General features: G+C 38.8%; 1 protein-coding gene across 2 annotated transcripts in view; it reads left to right on the top strand.

Annotated features, from left to right (window-relative positions):
- The first annotated feature begins 1,255 nt into the window (after positions 1-1,255).
- The window catches only part of LOC124180219 (four and a half LIM domains protein 2), a 139,928-nt gene continuing 122,323 nt past the window's right edge, over positions 1,256-18,860 (top strand). Inside the window, exons 1-2 of one of the 2 annotated variants that reach the window (XM_046565487.1) lie at positions 1,256-1,329; positions 2,307-2,999. In XM_046565487.1, coding sequence (XP_046421443.1) covers positions 2,949-2,999 — 51 coding nt within the window. In that variant the 5' untranslated portion in view covers positions 1,256-1,329; positions 2,307-2,948. The remainder of the gene's footprint in view (positions 1,330-2,306; positions 3,000-18,860) is intronic. The other variant, XM_046565525.1, reaches the window with a different exon arrangement.

Genomic DNA, 18,860 nt, shown 5'->3' with positions numbered 1-18,860 from the left:
CGTTTCTATTCGTAATAAAAATAATCGGTACGTACGTACGTGATATATAACCGGCCGTGAATTTGTCGAGAGGAATGAAAAAGAAAAAAGATTGGACGTAAAGAGCTGCGATATAGAGTGTCGAGGATCCAGATGAGTTGGCCCCTCGCTATTCTATCACGCGTCTATAGAGTCCCCTCGGAGTCCTGAAAACCAATTCGACCCTCTAGCTCCGTGGCCGATCGTTTTGTCTACGATCAGCGACACGGATCTACCAGCTATAATAAAACGAACGTAGCGACAATCGGCGTCGCCTGTGCCACCAGGGACTCTATTTTCCACCCGTATGTACAATTATGCAGGGGCCCAAAAAACATCCGAACAACAAAGACGTCTAGAAATCGAAAAAGTCTGTTAGACGACTTTTGCGACTCAAGGGTGTCTCTTGTTCTTTGCACTCCGGTGCTTTTATCGTTTTGTTATTAATCCAGTCGCTAACTACAGGTACGTAAAAAAAAGAACATTTGAAGATGAAATTTTTCTATAGCACAATTTTCTTTTTCTCATCGTTGAGGGGAAGTCGTCGGTAGTGCGAATCAAGAATTTCCACAAGATTCTACAGTAACTTCAGCTGCCATCTTCAATTCAAGGTGGAATTTGTTTTTTCAAATAAATCGCCCATTTTCAATTTTTGACTAGAAATGGTAACAGCTAAACTCGTAGAAAATTTAATTCTCTACAACTTTGGTTGCAATAATTTTATGTCTACGATCGATATTGTTCGACTTGAACCATGAATTCAAAATGGCAGCCGAATTTGCTACTGCAAAATCTGGTCAAAATTCTGAATTTGGACTTACTTACCCCCCCGGCGTTTGAACCTCAAACGTACATTCCGACTGGACTGTATAATCAATCGCGCTATCGTCGGTTGATCAGCTCAAAGTCTGTTGAAGTATTCAAATTCGAAAAGCCGGGTCTGCATGATTTCGGTTCGACAAAACTATTTGTCGAACGTCCCGCAACAGGTTTAGAATCGAAAAGCAAAACGAGTCGCGTAGCGATATAGATACAGAAAAAATGGCTTCGGGCCTACGACGCGTAGGTATAAAATATTTTCACCGTACGCGCGCGATGTCGGATTAGAGCGGCTCGGCACGACGGTGGCGACGTTTTCAGTACGGTTAGTAACCGCGCCGCGAGAGAACATAGCGAGTGATGAGGTCATCGTGTCGTTTTTTAGTCCGCGCCAGTCGCGACGCGGTGCGCCTCAACTCCGCTTCGCATCAGCGTTCGTCGCGGGCAGTCTGAATTCTGTTCATTAACCACGTGGTTTCCGTATCTGCGAACGTCAGTGGAGTACCTCTCGCCTTCTTCTTTTTTTTCTTTCAATCAATTTCGTATAAATTTATTAACACCGCTTTACAGAATACGGTTGCATCAGATATCTCGCGGATCAACTTCTAAGACTCGTTGATCGACGAACGATCGGCCCGTGTCCGCGAAGTTTTGATTCACCGATCACGTTTCCATCCGCCGGTAAATCACGAATTTATTTTGAGAATTAATCAGCTATAACCTCAGTACGAAAGAATTCTTTAATCCGACCGTCGCTCCAGACGCATGAATCCTGGATTTAGGGTTTCGCGTGAACGTAGTCAGGGGTCAGCTGTCATTTGTCCGCACGATAGTCTCATCCACGAAGTAAGTCACATCGTTCGTAGACGCGTGCGTTTGTTTTTGCCGTTTAATTTCAAATGAAATCGATTACCCGTTATTCGATATAATATACAGGGTTTCGATGATGATAGAATATTGAGGGTGATTTTGTCCTAACAGGGAAGTAAAGAAGCCGAATGGAACGGACGATGCGTATGAAATAAATTGAGAATTCTCGCGCGGTTCTTTATCCGTACTTCCGAAATCGCGTAACGTATCATGGTATGTACTTTTACCACCACGTGTTTTGCAACGGGAGGAAAAAAATGTGCGCGTGCGCAGTGATTTTCAGGTTAAGCTTGGAGTTTGAAATCGCGTACTGATGCGGTGCGCGGTAGCAACACAACTGAACAGTTCTTAATCGAGGATCGTTTACAAACGGCAAAGATTGACGGCATAAACTAGGCAACGGTCAAAACTCTCGGGTTGACCTTGAGTCAATAAGGCATGAAGGAATATTCGACCCTCGCCGAAACTTTGACGCGCTGTGTCTAATGCGAATGTTTTAACCGTTGCAATTTGTAATTAATCCATCATATCGTACGTGCCTCTATGCTTTATTCAAAAGTATTCCATGCGTGCTTGCGTCTGTACGTATAACATTATAGATAACCGGGTCTCGCGTTTCAAGGCGACTTCGAAGACTGTAAATCCTAACGTGTTTGATAAGGTATGCGCAGTTCGATCAATGAAACTTTTCACTCCTTGGTGCAAGTATACAAGTGTGCAAGTTTCGATCAGCAGACGAGACGAAAAGTACATAACGATAACGATAATAGTATACAATTAGTGTTCAGTTCTGTTCGAGGAATAAATTTATAGTTCCGTGAATACACAACGGACTGATTCACTGTGAGTAAGCTGTAATACACGGACGTATGCACTTACAATTAAACAGTGTAACAAAAGTGGTAGTATATATATACATATGTGTGTGTGAATAACAAGAAAAATACGAGCAACGATACTGTGAACGAATTCGTTAGCAAAAATCAGAGTGTAAAAAACGCGTCGTTATCCTTGCCGGAAATATTTCTGGGTGTAATAATTTATTCTTGATAATTACAATTCTTTGATACAATAGCTTACAAGCCCCTGGGTAATAAACGTGTATTTATGTATATCCGTATTGCCGGTGTAAATCAAGCGGCAGCTGTTGTTTTATAAACCTTATTATACATGTGCTCGCTGCAGTTGAAAACGGATTAAAAATTCATCCGCACGGGTTGAAAATACGGGAAAGCGAAAAAATGAACGGAGTAACGGCGAGTCGCATGCCTGCGGAGATGTTCGACGAAAGGGTGAGTAAGAAAAACCGTCGATCCGATTTATCCTTAATCAAACGTCATTCTGGTACTACACTCATGCCTTAACTCGATGCCTCGTCGAGTTGTGAGAGCCAGTGCAGCTGACCAGGTCAATAATAATTCCATACCGGTTCACCGAGGCAGTCAATGCAGCCACCGATATTCCCGTTTCTCTCCTGCGCCTCAGGGCCACATGCATGGTGTAACAGGCCGGGTATACAAACTATGGTGAAAAGTTCACGAGGTTGAACTTTGGGGAAGATCGGGGATGGAAGTCGCTATTCTTTCAATTTTACAACGATTTTTAAGGAACTGAGATATCGAAATCTGAGTACGTTTTGTTTTATTACGGTTTACCGAATTTCGGGAAATTAGAAAATCGCAAAATAATCGTTACTGTAACTTCAATGCGATAAAACTTCACTCTCCGACGACGCGACGCCTTGCGATTTTACACACGTGTGAATCGAGATCGGTCTACGTCGATATTCCATTAGCGAAAATCCTGCCTGGAAAACCGATCGAGTCCGGTTTACCCGAGTCGATAATTAACGAGGATTACTATCGGGATTATATAAATCCAGAAGCTCGCGTGTCTCCACGCGTCGTCGACCTTTCGTCCTTGATGTTTTCATTTTCGTTATTGTTGTACACGGAATCATGACGACTTGGTATAATGGTGTAATTTTATATTGTGCGACGCGTGGGCAAAAGTGACGATTCCGAGTGAGTGCTTATATCGTACAAACTCAAAATCGTTATTACACACGGGTTTTATTTTTATTTTTTTATTTTTTACACGATATTTTTCACAATACATGTATAAAATTGAGTGATTTTCGCCGTCTGATGAAAATAAACAAGGTACGCTATTTCTCAACGAATTACTTGCGCGTTGGGATATAGGGAACCATTTCTCCACTAGTGGCGAAATATTTTTTCACCAATGGACAAAAACTGTTTTTGCCCACCTGGTGGAGAAATGGTTCCCTATTTCCCAACGCGCACGTAATTCATTGCGAAACAGGGTCTTTTATTCATTTTCAGAAAGCGGCAAAAATCGCCTCATTTTTACGTTCGAATGTGAAAAGAATCTTTTACAAGAGCTGCCAGATCGACAGTCCGGATTCCCTACTTCCTGACGGAGCTGCGATATGACCATGTATATATACATAAGTATAAGTAGATGAGAAAAGAATGCGACGCGTTACGTAAATATTCGAAGAGTTTCTTGCCGGATTAAAAATTTGTTACACCGCGTAGGATTTTTTTCACATTTTCTTTTCTCATTCTTTATTGCATCTGCTATGATATACATATAATACGTGTGTGTGTATATATATTTAAATAAACAAATTTGTAAAATTTTACAAATTTTCCCGAAACTAATGAATTAAATTGAAATTGTTTGAATTATTAACAAAAAAAACTGTTAAAAATAGTGTGCATTGAAGTTTGACGGTGAATATCTTTTGAACGGTTCATTTAATCGACTAATCATAAGAGACCATTATTGTAGAGCAGTAAATTTCCGACACATCCATGAGCTGCGCGTATTATAATGACTTTTTGTTGAAGAGTTATAAAATTCGTAAAAAAAAAAACGACATCTTACCTTAAAATGATCAAACTTTAACCTTCGATAACATCTGAACAGTAAGGAATACAGAAAAATTGTAAGAGACCTTTTTTGCAGAGAATTCAATTTCTTACGAAAATATGAAACGAATTTTCTTTTTTTATAAACAGTAGATACCGAGATATTTATTTTTCTTCCTCGCCATAAGAAAAAAATAGAAAACTGCGAGGCGGAGGACCTTCCTATTAAAATTAACAGCTCATACTTGGAGAGAATGTTTTCGAGGTCTCTACCAACTAAGTTTTCGGAGTATAAAGTGAGAAAAAAATAGTCGATTTTTTTGGCCTACCCTAATACATATAATATATATATATATATATATATATATATATAGGTTTATGAGAAATGCGCTTGGAATTTACAGGTCTGTTAGTCAGGGCTTTTCGATTTCTCTCCTAATTTCCATATACCGGTGAAATGTTATAAACGATTGAAAACAAGTGACGCACTCTATTACACCTAAGAGGCATATCGTTGCCGTCTTCGTCTTCGTCTTCTTCGTCGTTGCTTCTCAAGTTCCTCGTCATTCGGTGGTGTAAGCATTCGGAATGTACGTATGCACGTATATAATAGGTACGTTGGGTGGCGGTGGGCAAGTTAGACGACGCGACGTCTCGTAAACGCCAGCGAGTCAGTCAAGTCGGATGTAACGTGTATAATTAGTGGCTTTATACTTGCTAAGAACTGAGGTCACGCCGCACGCACGTATCTACATATATGGATATAATATTGCCGAGGCGCGGTATGACTTCGAATTGAAATAAACCCGCTGCTCTGGTCGCTGCTCGCAATTAGGGACATCTCGAAATTCTACCCACGTGCCCTGCGCACTTCGTCCAATCGACGTCAAGGGTTATTCGCTCAGATTCGTAGATCCTCGTTTCGTCATTAGGTACGTACGCACCTCTCGAACCAATTCATTCCGATCATGATTTCAAGCGCGATACAGGAAGAGATTCTGATACTTGTGAACCAGATTTTTGACGACTTCGCTGTAGTCCAGTCGAGATAGACATAAACATAGCCTTAAATGGAAATAATTACGGGGAGCGATTTTTTTTTTTAATCTTTGGGGGGGGGGTGGTTAAAAGTCTAAATCTTGATTTTCGGGAAAATCCCGCCATTGTTTTCGTTTTCCTGAAATAACTCGTTAATTTACAACTTTAGAGTAAAAATGGTAGAATCCAAAGTTGAAGGAAATAAAATTCCACCCATTGCGATTTTTTTGATAAACTTGATAGTATAACTCTGCAAATATTGATCCTGGCGTAAAAATGATAATGGGAAATTGAATTTCCAACAACTTTGGATTCTACCATTTTTGCAATTATAGCCGCTGTCGCATCACCTGCTCGGACTATTTGCTCTCAATTATTCATACAATTGATCACTCGCCTGGTGACGACGAGATCGGTGTTTGCCATTTGGCGTGGATTATACGTGAAATCCACTTGAAACTAGCCGCTGCAAGTTGTTGAACATGTTTATCGAGTTGCAAATTGTTTGTAACAATCCAGAAACGGAGGAAAAAATTCTCACACAGTGTAGGTTGATTATTTTTCGTTTTACCCACCCCGTCTACGATTTTCAGGCGTTTTTCAACAGCGTGAGGAAAGCAAAGCACGTGTCGCGCACGTGGCTCTCCCTGGTCGGGAATGCATTATATACGCATACCTACGTCTATGCAGTCTGTACGTGTGTACTGTACATCAGACCCGAAGACTCGAAGATAAGTCGGAAAAGTGAAAAGAGAGAAAATAAAAGTAGGAAATTTCTTGTTTTGGAAGACGTAGGAACGATTATTTTACACCTCCTGGACCGAAAGAGATTTCCACACTTGCGATTACTACACGCAGTCTTTGACTATTTTCATTTCTTGCAGAAAGTAACAGAAGTATATTATTCTGGGTACAATACATGAAAATTAGTTTTCTAACCGTAAACGGAGAATTTCGAATAGATCAGTGTTCTCTTTGCGTCACGTGTTTCGGACTAGGAGGAGGATTATCATCTTCGCATTATTTTTCCCTTTACATGTATTATTTAATTCGATGGCGAATCCACGATATATTTTATCCGATTTAGATGTTTTTTCTGAAAAGTAAATAAAACGTGTATTTGTGCACACGCGAAAGGCGAGAAGTGCAATTTCACTCAAGATGCAGGTTTTAGGGATGTAGAAGGGTCTGCATGAGCGCGTCTGCCAGAAGGTAGTCAGGCAAAATTCCAAAATATAAATCATCCCCACACTTCCATACATTGGCACACGTGGTTCACCCGGAAGCCGGAGACTAAAAAAGCGTCACTTTTACGCCACGCTAGAATCGACCCTCAATTCTGTAGGAGTAGAAGAAAATAGCTCGGCTCTTCACCTATGCGTACTAGGTATATTTATACGGAGGGAATTTTCTATGATAGGAAATTGACATAAAAAGTCTCCGATGCGACGCAGAAAAGCTAGAAATAAAGTTGAACCAATTTTTTGTACTTTCATATAATTATAATAATAAACTCGTCTTGAATTATTGACATCTACAAGCTTAGCTTTATGCAAATTTTATCAACGGATCATTGAAAATTCACACCTTAATACCGGTATATTGGAAATGCGTGGAAATTTGGTTCCAGAATTTTTCTTAGAAATCTTGGATTGATTTTCCCCGGATTGAATTTTCCGGACAACATTTACGCGAATGAATTCCTCCTCGGAAAATATTTTCGATTCGGGTTTGAATTTCCGAATTTGAAAAGTTTTATAAGCGCAAAATTCTGAATGTTTCGGGGGCGAAACTTAAAGTAAAGAAATCAAACTTTGTCGAAACATCGAAGTTTCGAATGGTCCGAAACCCGACACTCAAAGTTCCGAAAGGACGAAGTTGAGAAAATTTGAATATCCGAAACAGCGAATTCCGAATGATCGAAGATTTTCAGTTCTGTGAATTTCCGGCTTGGTGAAATTTCACCACTTTGATTTTTATTTGTTCCGGATGTTCGATATTTTTACGTTCGGAATCCTGGTCATTCCGATCTTCGGTCTTTCAGATTTTTTACACCCACTCGTTGAATAAACTACGATGTGTGAGCATATTTTAACTTTTGGTATTGGCCTGTATCGAAACTTTGCTCTTTAGTATAACTTGAATTTTTGGAATCTTGCATTTCGGAACTTTGTGCCGTCGACCGTTTCCGACCGTTCGAAGCTTTGTTGTTTCGTAAAAGTTCGATCTCTTTACTTCAATTTTCGCCATCAAATAATTCGGAATTAGGCGGTTTCGCAACTTTTCAAACGTGCGAATCGTCGTATCTACATTGGCGTTTTTCATTCCCAACATTTCAATGATCCGATGAGATATCTCTGGGTTACACTTGTAAAAACGGTCAACGAACCCGTAAACATTACCAAAGTTTTTATCGCCTGTACATTATTTCGATCGTATTCGGTATTTTATTCTACCGAAACTTTCGCAACTCACAATCAATTCGTCACCAATTATACAGGACTTGATATTAGAATTTTGCAGTACGAAGTTGACGACGACGCGTAAATATGTCACTGGAATAATAACCACGTCACGCGTGTCTACGCGTGTGTTGCTCTCCTCCCGAGAGCAGGTATAATATGAAAACGATCTTAACCCATTAAGAGAGCAGTTAATCTTGAAACATAAATGAATCCGGGCCAATGCTAAGTTAGAATTACTTTTAAGGAGTTGTTGGTCGCGTTCACCGTCACATGTAATCCATACCAACACGCGATTCGCTTGTATTTCTGCGTGCACGTGTATATCAATGTACCCGTGATGTTGTAATTTCACCGCTATCTGTTATTCCTCCGCGGCACGCGTGAGCAATTATACATGCGTATAATACAAGGCTTGCTAAAACGAGCGTTACCGATAATAAACTCGTGCCTATAACGTATAATAATAATATATACATATATATATATATGTATATATATATAATTTATATTGTGGAAGTACGATATTGTAACGAAATTACCGGCGTATTAATGGCGTCGTCGAATTATAAACGGAAAATCTTGGAAAATCATGAACAATGCAGCTTGCGTAACGCGCCGTTGGAAACTTGAAGCTCATCGTCATCGCTGTTGGCTGTAAGCTTTACACTGAATTGTAATAAATCGTTCCCCTCTCCCCTTCGTACCGTAGATACCAACCAACCTAGCTTTCATGCCCGAAACGCGTTTCCTTATTTATAATTAAAACCAACTCCTGTGACTAATTAGCGTCGAGCCAAATCGTGTATAAGGCACGTGCCGTGCGACTGTTATTCAACCTTTTGCTCATTATTGTATATTCCAATATCTTATACACGTTACCCGCACCTTTCCGATGTGTTTATTGTCGTTCGGAAATGGTCGAGACGTCCAATTAATTGAACTTCACTTTCGTTACAAGACCGAATGCGCGAAACATCGCTCGCTACTTTTTTTCACATCATGACTGCAGGCCGTTTCTTTTTTCATGTTCAAACATCGCGTTTCAAAATCGGTCGACATCGGGGATTTTAAAAAAAATTTAATCACGGTGTAGAATGTATAAATAAACATCTTTTACTGAGTTGTGGATTTTTTTGTACCACGAGTTTGATTTCACTGCTCCCAAAAATAGGTAAACCTAATTATCGAATTGATAGTCTCGATCGATTGGCTTTAAATTTTTCTCATTAATCGTTCGTCAAGACATGAAAATTTTCATACCGAAATGTACGTGGGCCAGTCTTTGATTCAGAAGATACAGGCGAAACGAGTAATTAAAACGTGAGAAAAATCGAAATGAATAGAAATTTATTAAATTTCAACCAAACGTTGTTTCGCCTATTTTCATCTCGTTATCAAAATTTTCGTTTTCTTAACAATTAACTCACGAGAAGAATTTCAAACCAATCGATCAGTGCTATGCATTCGAAAATTAGGTTTTCGTGTTTTCGGGAGCAGTAAAAATCAAACCCGCGGTCCAAAAAATCTAAAACTCAGTCAAAGCTGATTTTTTTACACTCTACACTATGCTTGAAAATAAGTAAAATCTTTTTCGCTTTGGGGTGGAACGCCCCACGTATACTTTTAATTGAGAAGTGAAATTTAGAAAATAGGGCCTAATATATTATACATGACCGTCGATTTGAGTTAGTGTGATGCTGTTTGAAAAATTCACATTGTCGCAGCTGGGTATCGATCACAAATTCACGGCCCTCCGGCACAGCTTATATAAAAGTCTCGCATCGCTCCCCGTTTGTAAAGGTATACATAATACAATACCGGTGAGTGCAAGCTGCACCCGTAAGGCATAATTGAGTCGCAGATTGTGTAAAAACCCGTGCAGTCATTGGTATGTAATTTGGTTTTCAATCGATATATGCACTGAAACGTGTCTGTTGAGAACCACGCAATGATATATATAGTAATGAAAATTATATTTCGCCATAGGCATGCATTTATTTGCTGTCGTAGACGTTTTTGCATCAACGATTTTGATAAAAAATTTATGGGTAAATTGGGACCAACCGCAGTCTGAATAAAAATTAAGGAAAAAACGAAATAACCAGTCTTATGATTTTTAACGCTCTCATTATGAACGAGGCTGAAGTTAGTAACGTTAACGTAACAACGACTTTCTAGAGGTTGGATTTTCAAAATATGAGTATTTTTTGTTTTTTTATTTTTTATTCATTTTTCTTACGAATGACTAAATTTCAGACAATCCCAAAGGTGCGAAGTAACGATTTTTCCGAAACATGCATCGTTATAGTAACGTTACTAGCTTCAGTCTAATAATTATAAAATCTTTACTGAAATTCTTGATATCTTACATACTGCGTTATTCGGATTTGCTGATCCAGTGACGAGATTCTGGATTCCATTGATCCTCAATCAGTTACTGCAATTAAACTCTCAAACTGCAGACAAACTTACGAATCCGAGATATTCGCCTTGTGGCAAACAAAATTCAGGTCTCAGTCGAACGTATTTTTCCCTCGTCGTGTTATAGCTTATTTTCACGATAATCGATATCTTGCGGTATACCGACGCGATAGTGTGACTACAGGTAGTAATAATACGAAATAAACCAAGTTCACGATTGGAAACTCGTCCGTAAGTTTTCCTCGTTTTTTTTTTTTTTTTGTTTCTTTTTTTTTTATTCTATTACACATCGGTCGATATTATTGTTACCTTGTTCAAGTATCGGGAATACGTTATGCCTGCACAGATGTAACATCCTTACATATATAGGTAGGTATACGTATATGCTTACGTTTATTATCGAATCGGTCCTTGAAGGCTTGGCTCGAGTTCCAACTAGCCACGTATTCCAATGAGACCTCTGCACCTGTTCTTGATTCAAGTTTGAGCGAAGCTACCGTAAGTATAAGTATACTGCAGGCAGGACTTGCGCGAGTAGCGAATCTCCTAACTCGCATGCTCTGCGTGCTACTTGGAATTGATTGAATTATCACATTCAATTAAGCTTTCGAATTAAGCGCCGTTTCCACCTTCCTGGAATTCGTGGTAGGAGCCTGCAGTAAAATTCGTGATCTTTCTCTTCAAGACGGACGTTGTATTCACCTCAGAATCCAACGACTCCTTGACTTTTGTCTCTCGATTCCACTCGTTAATCGTAATAATCGGTATCGTACGATTGGCGTTCTCTTAATCAACAAACTGCATGAAATAATGTGATCGTCATTGGGTTGGTCGGGCAAGTCAATGCGCGTGACTTTGGGCGAGGAAATTAAATCACACGCTTCTAGCTTCGTTGCGTGTGACTATAAAAATTTGCGAAACTTGAAATTATGTCAACAAAATAAAGTCATGTAGCAGAAAAACGAGAACGGCTTCAGTTGGAGTTGGGTACATATACGATTCGAGCAAAGTATGAGGCATCTGGTAATCTCGACTCACTCGTTGAGATGTCTTTTTTTGAGATGGCATTGACGCGATAAAAACGTGAGCCGTACCGCATGGTAATATATTTATTTATTTATTTGTTTTTATTCTTTTTTAAATTCATTTTTTTCCTCTCCTTGCCGTTAGTATAAATTGCTTAAAAGTATGTCGCGTACGCTTTTATTACATAAGAAATTAAATAGAGTACCGGGCAGATTCTGGGAAGCTTTGGTTCTGCGATCGCGTGTCTAAACGTCTACTTTATCCTATTCCTCTAAAGCAACTCTGCACCTCCCATTGGAATTACGAGACTTGAACCGGCGTATCTCGATTCAAACATGTATGTTTACTCGGAACAAAAAAGATGCAAGGGAAAAAAAAAGCAAAAAAGAAATGCAACGTCGCGTACCGGTAATAATTAGGCTACTCTTTAAATTTACCGTGACACGATTCGCGGTAATTTAACGCCCATTCTTCTGTCTTTCCGCTCTCCCAGCGATACTTTTTTACATCTCTAATTGAGTCGCTTCGACCCCCCCCCTCCCCCCCCTGTTTATATTGACAGGTAATAAATTGTAAATTGGTTAAACTCTTCTCAAATGAAATTTCAGAGTTTTATCTCTTCTCCGATTATTGTTATATTTGATTTTAATAAATTAATGGCAAGACTTGTATCGAAAAGATTGACGTCGATTTATTCAGCCTTACGAAATTTTGTTATATCGACAAAATTGACACAAAAATAGAAAAAAAAACAAACAAACAAACAAATAAATAATGCACGAGATTGATATTTGGTATTAAATTCATTTAGCCTTACAAAATTTTGGTACATTGGCAAAAATATTCAAGTAGGTATCTTTAGGTTTGATTTCAAATCCATACGATTTCGGACAAATTTTACACGAACGATGGAAAATCGAACGTTTCTAAAGTTTTGAAAAAAAAAATCTAAAAATTTTTCGACACTCTGATATAAACATGTGAGAAAAATAAATGATGTGTGATAAAAAAAAAAAGTGAAATCCGTGAGAAATTTTTGCGAACCGTGAATGTAAAAATGTTGGAATGTTCAGAATTCAAAACTGTGGTGTAAAATAACTAACAAAAAAAAAAAAAAAACAATCGCGGATTTTAGAGACGCTACGATAATCTGAAAAAGTTTCGAGCAAATTAAAAATGATGAAATCAGAACCTGCTCGAGTTGGCAGGGAATGCCTTATACTATGGGTACGCGGTATAAATTGAAGCAAATTTTTTCACTCCGTGTAAGAACAACGGCACCTCGATTGCCATCACAGCTGTAGAGGAAAATGAATCGGACGATGAAGGGGGGGGGGGGGGGACGATATGGTTTCATTGATGATTTCACGCTTCGTTGAACGAATCGGCTACACTGTCTGCAATCTCTGCATCCAGATTATACTCACCGGCAATTAGGCAACGTTTGCGGTATTTCCGCACAATCATTTCGATCAACGTTCACCTACAAAGTCATCCGACGCCGATGCCAGGCTACAATAATAAAATTTATCCAAGCATATCCGTTATTATATAAGTTTTCGATAGATTAGATAGACTTGAACAACAAATAACGTACAGCGGTTGGAAACGCGGCAGTGTTTTAATTTCTATCGCGAATTCACGCGTTTATACGTGTGCGACGGGTGTTAATATAATAATTGAAGCTAAATAATTTTACACTAGTTGGTTGATTTTTATTTTATTTTTTTCCTTCCTTCACTCCGGTAGCATGATTATGTCACGCAGGATTACGTATACATGACTACGATGTGTCAACGCGTTTATTATGATGTATGCAAATATATCTATAATCACATTTTTTTCTCTATGTTCTTGTTCCACTCTCTTTCTCTCTTTTTCTCTCTCTCTCTCTCTTTCTACCTATCGCGCCAACTTTTTCTCGCGGAAACGTGCCACGCCTCGAACGCATGACGGATTAGCATAGGAAATAATAAATAATGAAATAACTCACGCGTTATACACGGTGATAAAGTTTAATTTTGATTTCAAATTTCGGACCAGATGTGCAGCGATCCGTGCAGATCAAATCGCGTTCTAATGGTGCACCTACGCGAATTCAAACTAATGTTCAGACCTTGTTTCGGAATGGGAAATAAATTTGTACCAACGCGAAGCTGTCTTAAGCTGGATAGTTGTGGAGTAAACGTACACGGTATACTTACATCGAGGAAGTAATCGCTTGTTGAAATCGTCAACCACTTCGGAAAGCGGTCGCTTTGAAATCGCTTGAAATCACTTTAAAACCAGTTGAAATCGGTTGAAATCGTACAAGATCCCCTGAAATCATAGGGAAATCACGTGAAATCGTTTGTATATTCACTTGTAGAAATTGTCAGTCGCTTTGAAATGGCTTGAAGCCAATTGAAATCGTTTAAAGTCGTTCAAAATCGATTGAAATTGCATGACATCGCGCGTCTGTTCACTTGTCGAAATCACAAACTGCATTGGAAACTAGACTTCGGAAAGCAGTCGCTTTAAAATCGCTTGAAATAATTGAAATCAATGAAATCGCTTGTCACTCGATCTACGAGCGAACGCCCCCTTGACATACGTACACCATTTGTTGCCAACTTTCTGAAACGTTGCATTTATTAATTTGACTTTCGATCTCTTCAATCACATAATTCGTGAGTAAACCCGAATTTGAGCGAATTTAGGCCACCAGTTTTTAATGCACAAAGCTGCAGCTCTTTACTTTATTAGTGATCAAAAATCGATCAATAAGATAATCAGCACCGGTGCATTTGCACCGCGTAACTTTTGTGGTGAACGGAGCTTTATGGTATAAAGCGTTAAATCACGCGAAAGCCAGGAACTCCGGAGAAGCCGGAGGTGAACTGTAATCAACCACACCCAAAAGCTTTATCTCGACTGCGCCCTCCAATCGGCACTTATTCCTTCCGCGTTTTTAACCCTATAGATCTCGCCGTTTCAGCCCGCTGCCGATTCTTCGATTCTTTGTGCCGGTTGAAATTAAATTGGTGAACCTAAACTGCGAACAAAATTTTTCTGTTATATTCTAACAAGGTATTTTGTAGGATACTGTAACCGGATTGGCGACAAGTCCGGAAATTCGGGAAAATCGGGAATAGTCAAGGAATTGTGACGGACCGCAGGGAAAAACGTACTTTTTTATAAACTGTTTTCAAGCTTCAGCTAAGCTTCGTAAATTTAGCTAAGCTAAATTACGAAAACGGTATCGTTCAATTTCTAATTACTTGTGTAAAACGATCCAATACTGTAAGTTTTTTTCAATCCAAACTCGTGTATCGAAGGTGCATAATTTTCGGAGCTCTTGGTCGTAAAATTCACCGAAGCGTTACTTGAGTCTTGTAGAGAAAAATTAGGGAAATCGGGATTTTTTAACGGGAGAAGTCAAGGAATTTTATTTCAGCAAAATTGTCGGCACCATCTCGCACTTTTGATCGTCGTGAAACTTTGTTTTTGCAGGTTCTTTCACGAATCATTTTATTTTCTTTTCTTCTTCTTCTGCTTCTTCTTTCTTCCTCCTCAAGGGACTTGTTCAAGGTATACAGGTACTTGTTAATTATTAAACCAGCAATTATAACGTCCGCATTGTATCATTCAATTGCTACCTCTAGGACGATACAATCGAGTCAATTATCAACGAATTTCATTACGCAACCGGTACACGCCATTGGCCAAGCACAATATCGTTCCTCTGTCTTTCAATTAGCAATTCGCATCGTGTTTTCTTTCGTCATAAAAATCATACTTTGCCAACTTTCGACTTAAACTAGGTACATCCATTTGGTACCATTCGCGATATTGTTGCAGCTACCCTTAAGGGGGCCCTGGTCGATTTCAACCTTGAGGTATACACCTCCAAATATCGAAAAGTCCACCTACCTGAATCTCGAAAAAGGGTTCAACATCCCCATTTTATGCAATTTTGAACAAACACGCTCGAATACATTTTCCATGCGATAGAATCCATAGAATCCATGCGATTTCGTTATTTCTGCATGAAATGAAAATTTATCGGAGTGTTTTTGTTCAAAGTAATCAGGAATTGGAACATCCTGCACATCTTGCCGAAATTCATACTTCGCAACGTGATTACTTGCTTATTATACGTCGTTACTACGTGCAACCCTGCAGTTTTCTTCGTCCACAAATTAATACGTGCAGTAATGTCTGAAAGGAAATATCGGACATGGCCCGGAGGCGATGAGGTGAAATATCAACGTGGTACGGATAAGTAAGGCTCGTTCATCCGCCAACGAAGAACAATACTTTCAAATCTGTGTCGATGCCTTTCCGAGCCTTATTCCGCCTACTCGTCCACCTTCCGTATCTGTTTCGGCTCTAGCTGTATCATCTGCCCAATTCGTGCTCTTTGTGCCAACGGCAATGTCCCTGGACTACGTTGTACGTATACCTTCTTCTTTTCATTCCGAACAGCTGGCTGAGGGTGCGGACACTCTGCATGTCGGGATTAACACCGAACTGTATTTTGGTGGAAAGAAACTATCACAGAGATACACTGAGAGAAATTTTCATTTCTTACCACAATCGAAAAATATAGTTCTAGGTAGAAAATGAAAATTGCGTTTCATACGTTGCTGATATTTATAAATTAATCGAGACGATGCGTTGGGTCGGTTTAAGGTTTACATCGTGGGAAGATTCGAGATGTAATTGATTTCGTAATTGATCTTTTTTCTTCTTTTTTTTTGTACCTCGAATTAAACATCCGGTACGTAAAAACAGTGTTACATACGATGCGATTCACCGAGCGGTTGTAAGCCTTACATGTTTTACAATTTAATGGCCCAGTTTTGCGAATGTGGATCATCTAACCTGCTCATGTGTAGTCCATGCATCCTGTATTATAAGATACACACAACTCGATCGTTTAGTTCTCATTTTTTACATGCGAAAACTGGAAGAGCATGAGAAAGAGTCGAAGAAGAAGTAAAGACCGCGTGTGCGGAGAGATTCGGGTCGACTTGTTGTCAGATGAGAGAGAGAGAGAGAGAGAGGGAGAGAGAGAGAGAGAGGCTTGATGGCTACGCAGCAGGCGGAGTGTTCGAATAAATTCGGAATTCTGGATAACAACCGGTTTCTCCTGTATATCGAATGACAAACACCACCGTTAAATCGCTCACACGAATCTACCCTCCTTCACCGTATACCTACATTGTATCAATTTTTACCAGGTGTGAAACTCGTTCAAATCTTTAAGGTTAATAATTTAAATGTGTATAATTTAGTGACTTTGACATGGCTACGTCAAAACCGTAAATTTGTACGGAATATGTTGTATCAAAAACACATTTGTCATCTGCGAAAGTACAAATTTTACTGGTTATTAATATAATATGATGGATGAGAGATCTGCCGAGGAACACAAATTCATTAATTACCATAGACGTCTAGATTAGGGCGGTCCTTATTTAGGGCTCGGACCAACTTTTTTAACATTCGCCCAGCAAATCCACTCCAAATAATTTAAAAACAATTCTATATTTTTTAAAGATTTTTATCTCAACTTTAAACCCTGCTTGTAAGAGGGTGGATTTCTCTACTTAAAATACACACGTGTTTTTTAAGAGTCATAATGTTAAAAACAATCCGTAACTGCGAGATTTTATTAGACATTGGTGCTACTATCCGATGAAGAAATTCGCATCATCAAACTAAGCAATCTAGACGAATTGCAGGTCCTACAAATCTGACTATTAGTTACTTTTGGTCACATTTAGTCACCTTTAGTCACTTTTAGTCAGATTTAGATGGTGTGCAAGTCGTCTAGATGGCCTGGTACGATGATGTGACTTTTTTTTTATCAGATAGTAGCATCAATGCCGTCTAAAATCTCGCAGTTACGGATTGTTTTTAACGCTATTACTCTTACAGTAAAATATATACTGAGAATGTGGCCGAAACTCGTGTATTTGAAATGGGAAAATTCTCTTACATGCGGGGGTTAAAGTTGAGATAAAAATCTAACAAAATAATAACATGTCTTCTGAATTATTACGAGCTGATTTGGAGGGCCAACAATAAAAAAATTTATCCGAGCCTTAAATAAGAACCATCCTAATACGGACGTTTAGAAATTTTTCTCTTTTTACAAATCAAAAATCGTTTACAGGATAACGTTTAATTTCCCACGATTTACCAGCTCGCGATGACATCACGAGCTGCACCAGGAAACGGAAAGAAGCAGCTGCCTTGGGTTACTTGAACTTTTTACTCACAGCAAGTCTAATCTAACTCAATCTTACCTAACTTCAGCTGATCGTGAATGATGAGAATACCATTCGAGCGATTTCCAGAGCTCGCTGTGAAATATGACAGCGTGCAAATTAGTCCGTGTGACATTGAAATACGTTACATGCAGCAATACGACTGACACGGATATAATAAACTACCGTGATATTGCGCAGATCAACGAGTCGACAAGTCGGTAATAACAAAATTAGCCTCCTATGCCTTATACTTTGATACTGTAAAAAGGTGAAAATATAAATCGTTGGCACTTGATTGTATTTTAATTATTATGTTCAGGTATGAAGAATCTTAATGGCAGGTTTCTTGGTAGGTCGATATTGCGTCTGGGTAGGAAAAACCCATTCACCATTCGTGCGTCATTATTCATCTGCAGAGAGTGGGCAGAAATTATACGGAGAAGCTAATTATCGCTTCCATCGAAACTCAAATCCAAATCGGTGCCAAAGATAGAAAGTTACGAAAGATTTCAAATATCATTGCACTATCGATCACAAGTATTTTTTAATAATCATCTGAAACTGGGCTGGAAAAAAAAATAAATTTTGAAAATGCAAACTGAAATAAATCTGCCCGTGTCATTGTTTTTTCCGTAAATTACATTTATAGCTATATTATTACAAGTGAGTTTGCATCGTAACATTTTCAACATTTTAAAATGAAGAAAACGTACAAGTATCCTTCCGCAATCCGTATTACGCCACTGAATTTGGGCAACTTGATTGCACATGTGTAACCGATTGGTAAAAACCTGATATCGCGGTGTTTCGATAAATTCTTGCGAGTATCTGGATCCCACGTGTATCTGGGAATGTGAATAAAAGAAAAAGGAAAAATATTTATCACTGCAAAAATTGAGCTGTTTAACGATTGTAATATAGAATACATGCATATTTTGCATTGAATTGGATAGTCGTTTTTATAACGAGGCAATAGTTGCTATCTTTTAAGCTTGAAAAACGTTTGCCTCAAAAGTTTCGAAAACAGACTTTCAAATTTTAGAATA

The sequence above is a fragment of the Neodiprion fabricii genome, chromosome 1 (genome assembly GCF_021155785.1).
Source record: "Neodiprion fabricii isolate iyNeoFabr1 chromosome 1, iyNeoFabr1.1, whole genome shotgun sequence".
In the NCBI taxonomy this organism is placed as follows: Eukaryota; Metazoa; Arthropoda; class Insecta; order Hymenoptera; family Diprionidae; genus Neodiprion; species Neodiprion fabricii.
This window is presented reverse-complemented; position numbering and strand designations above follow the sequence as displayed.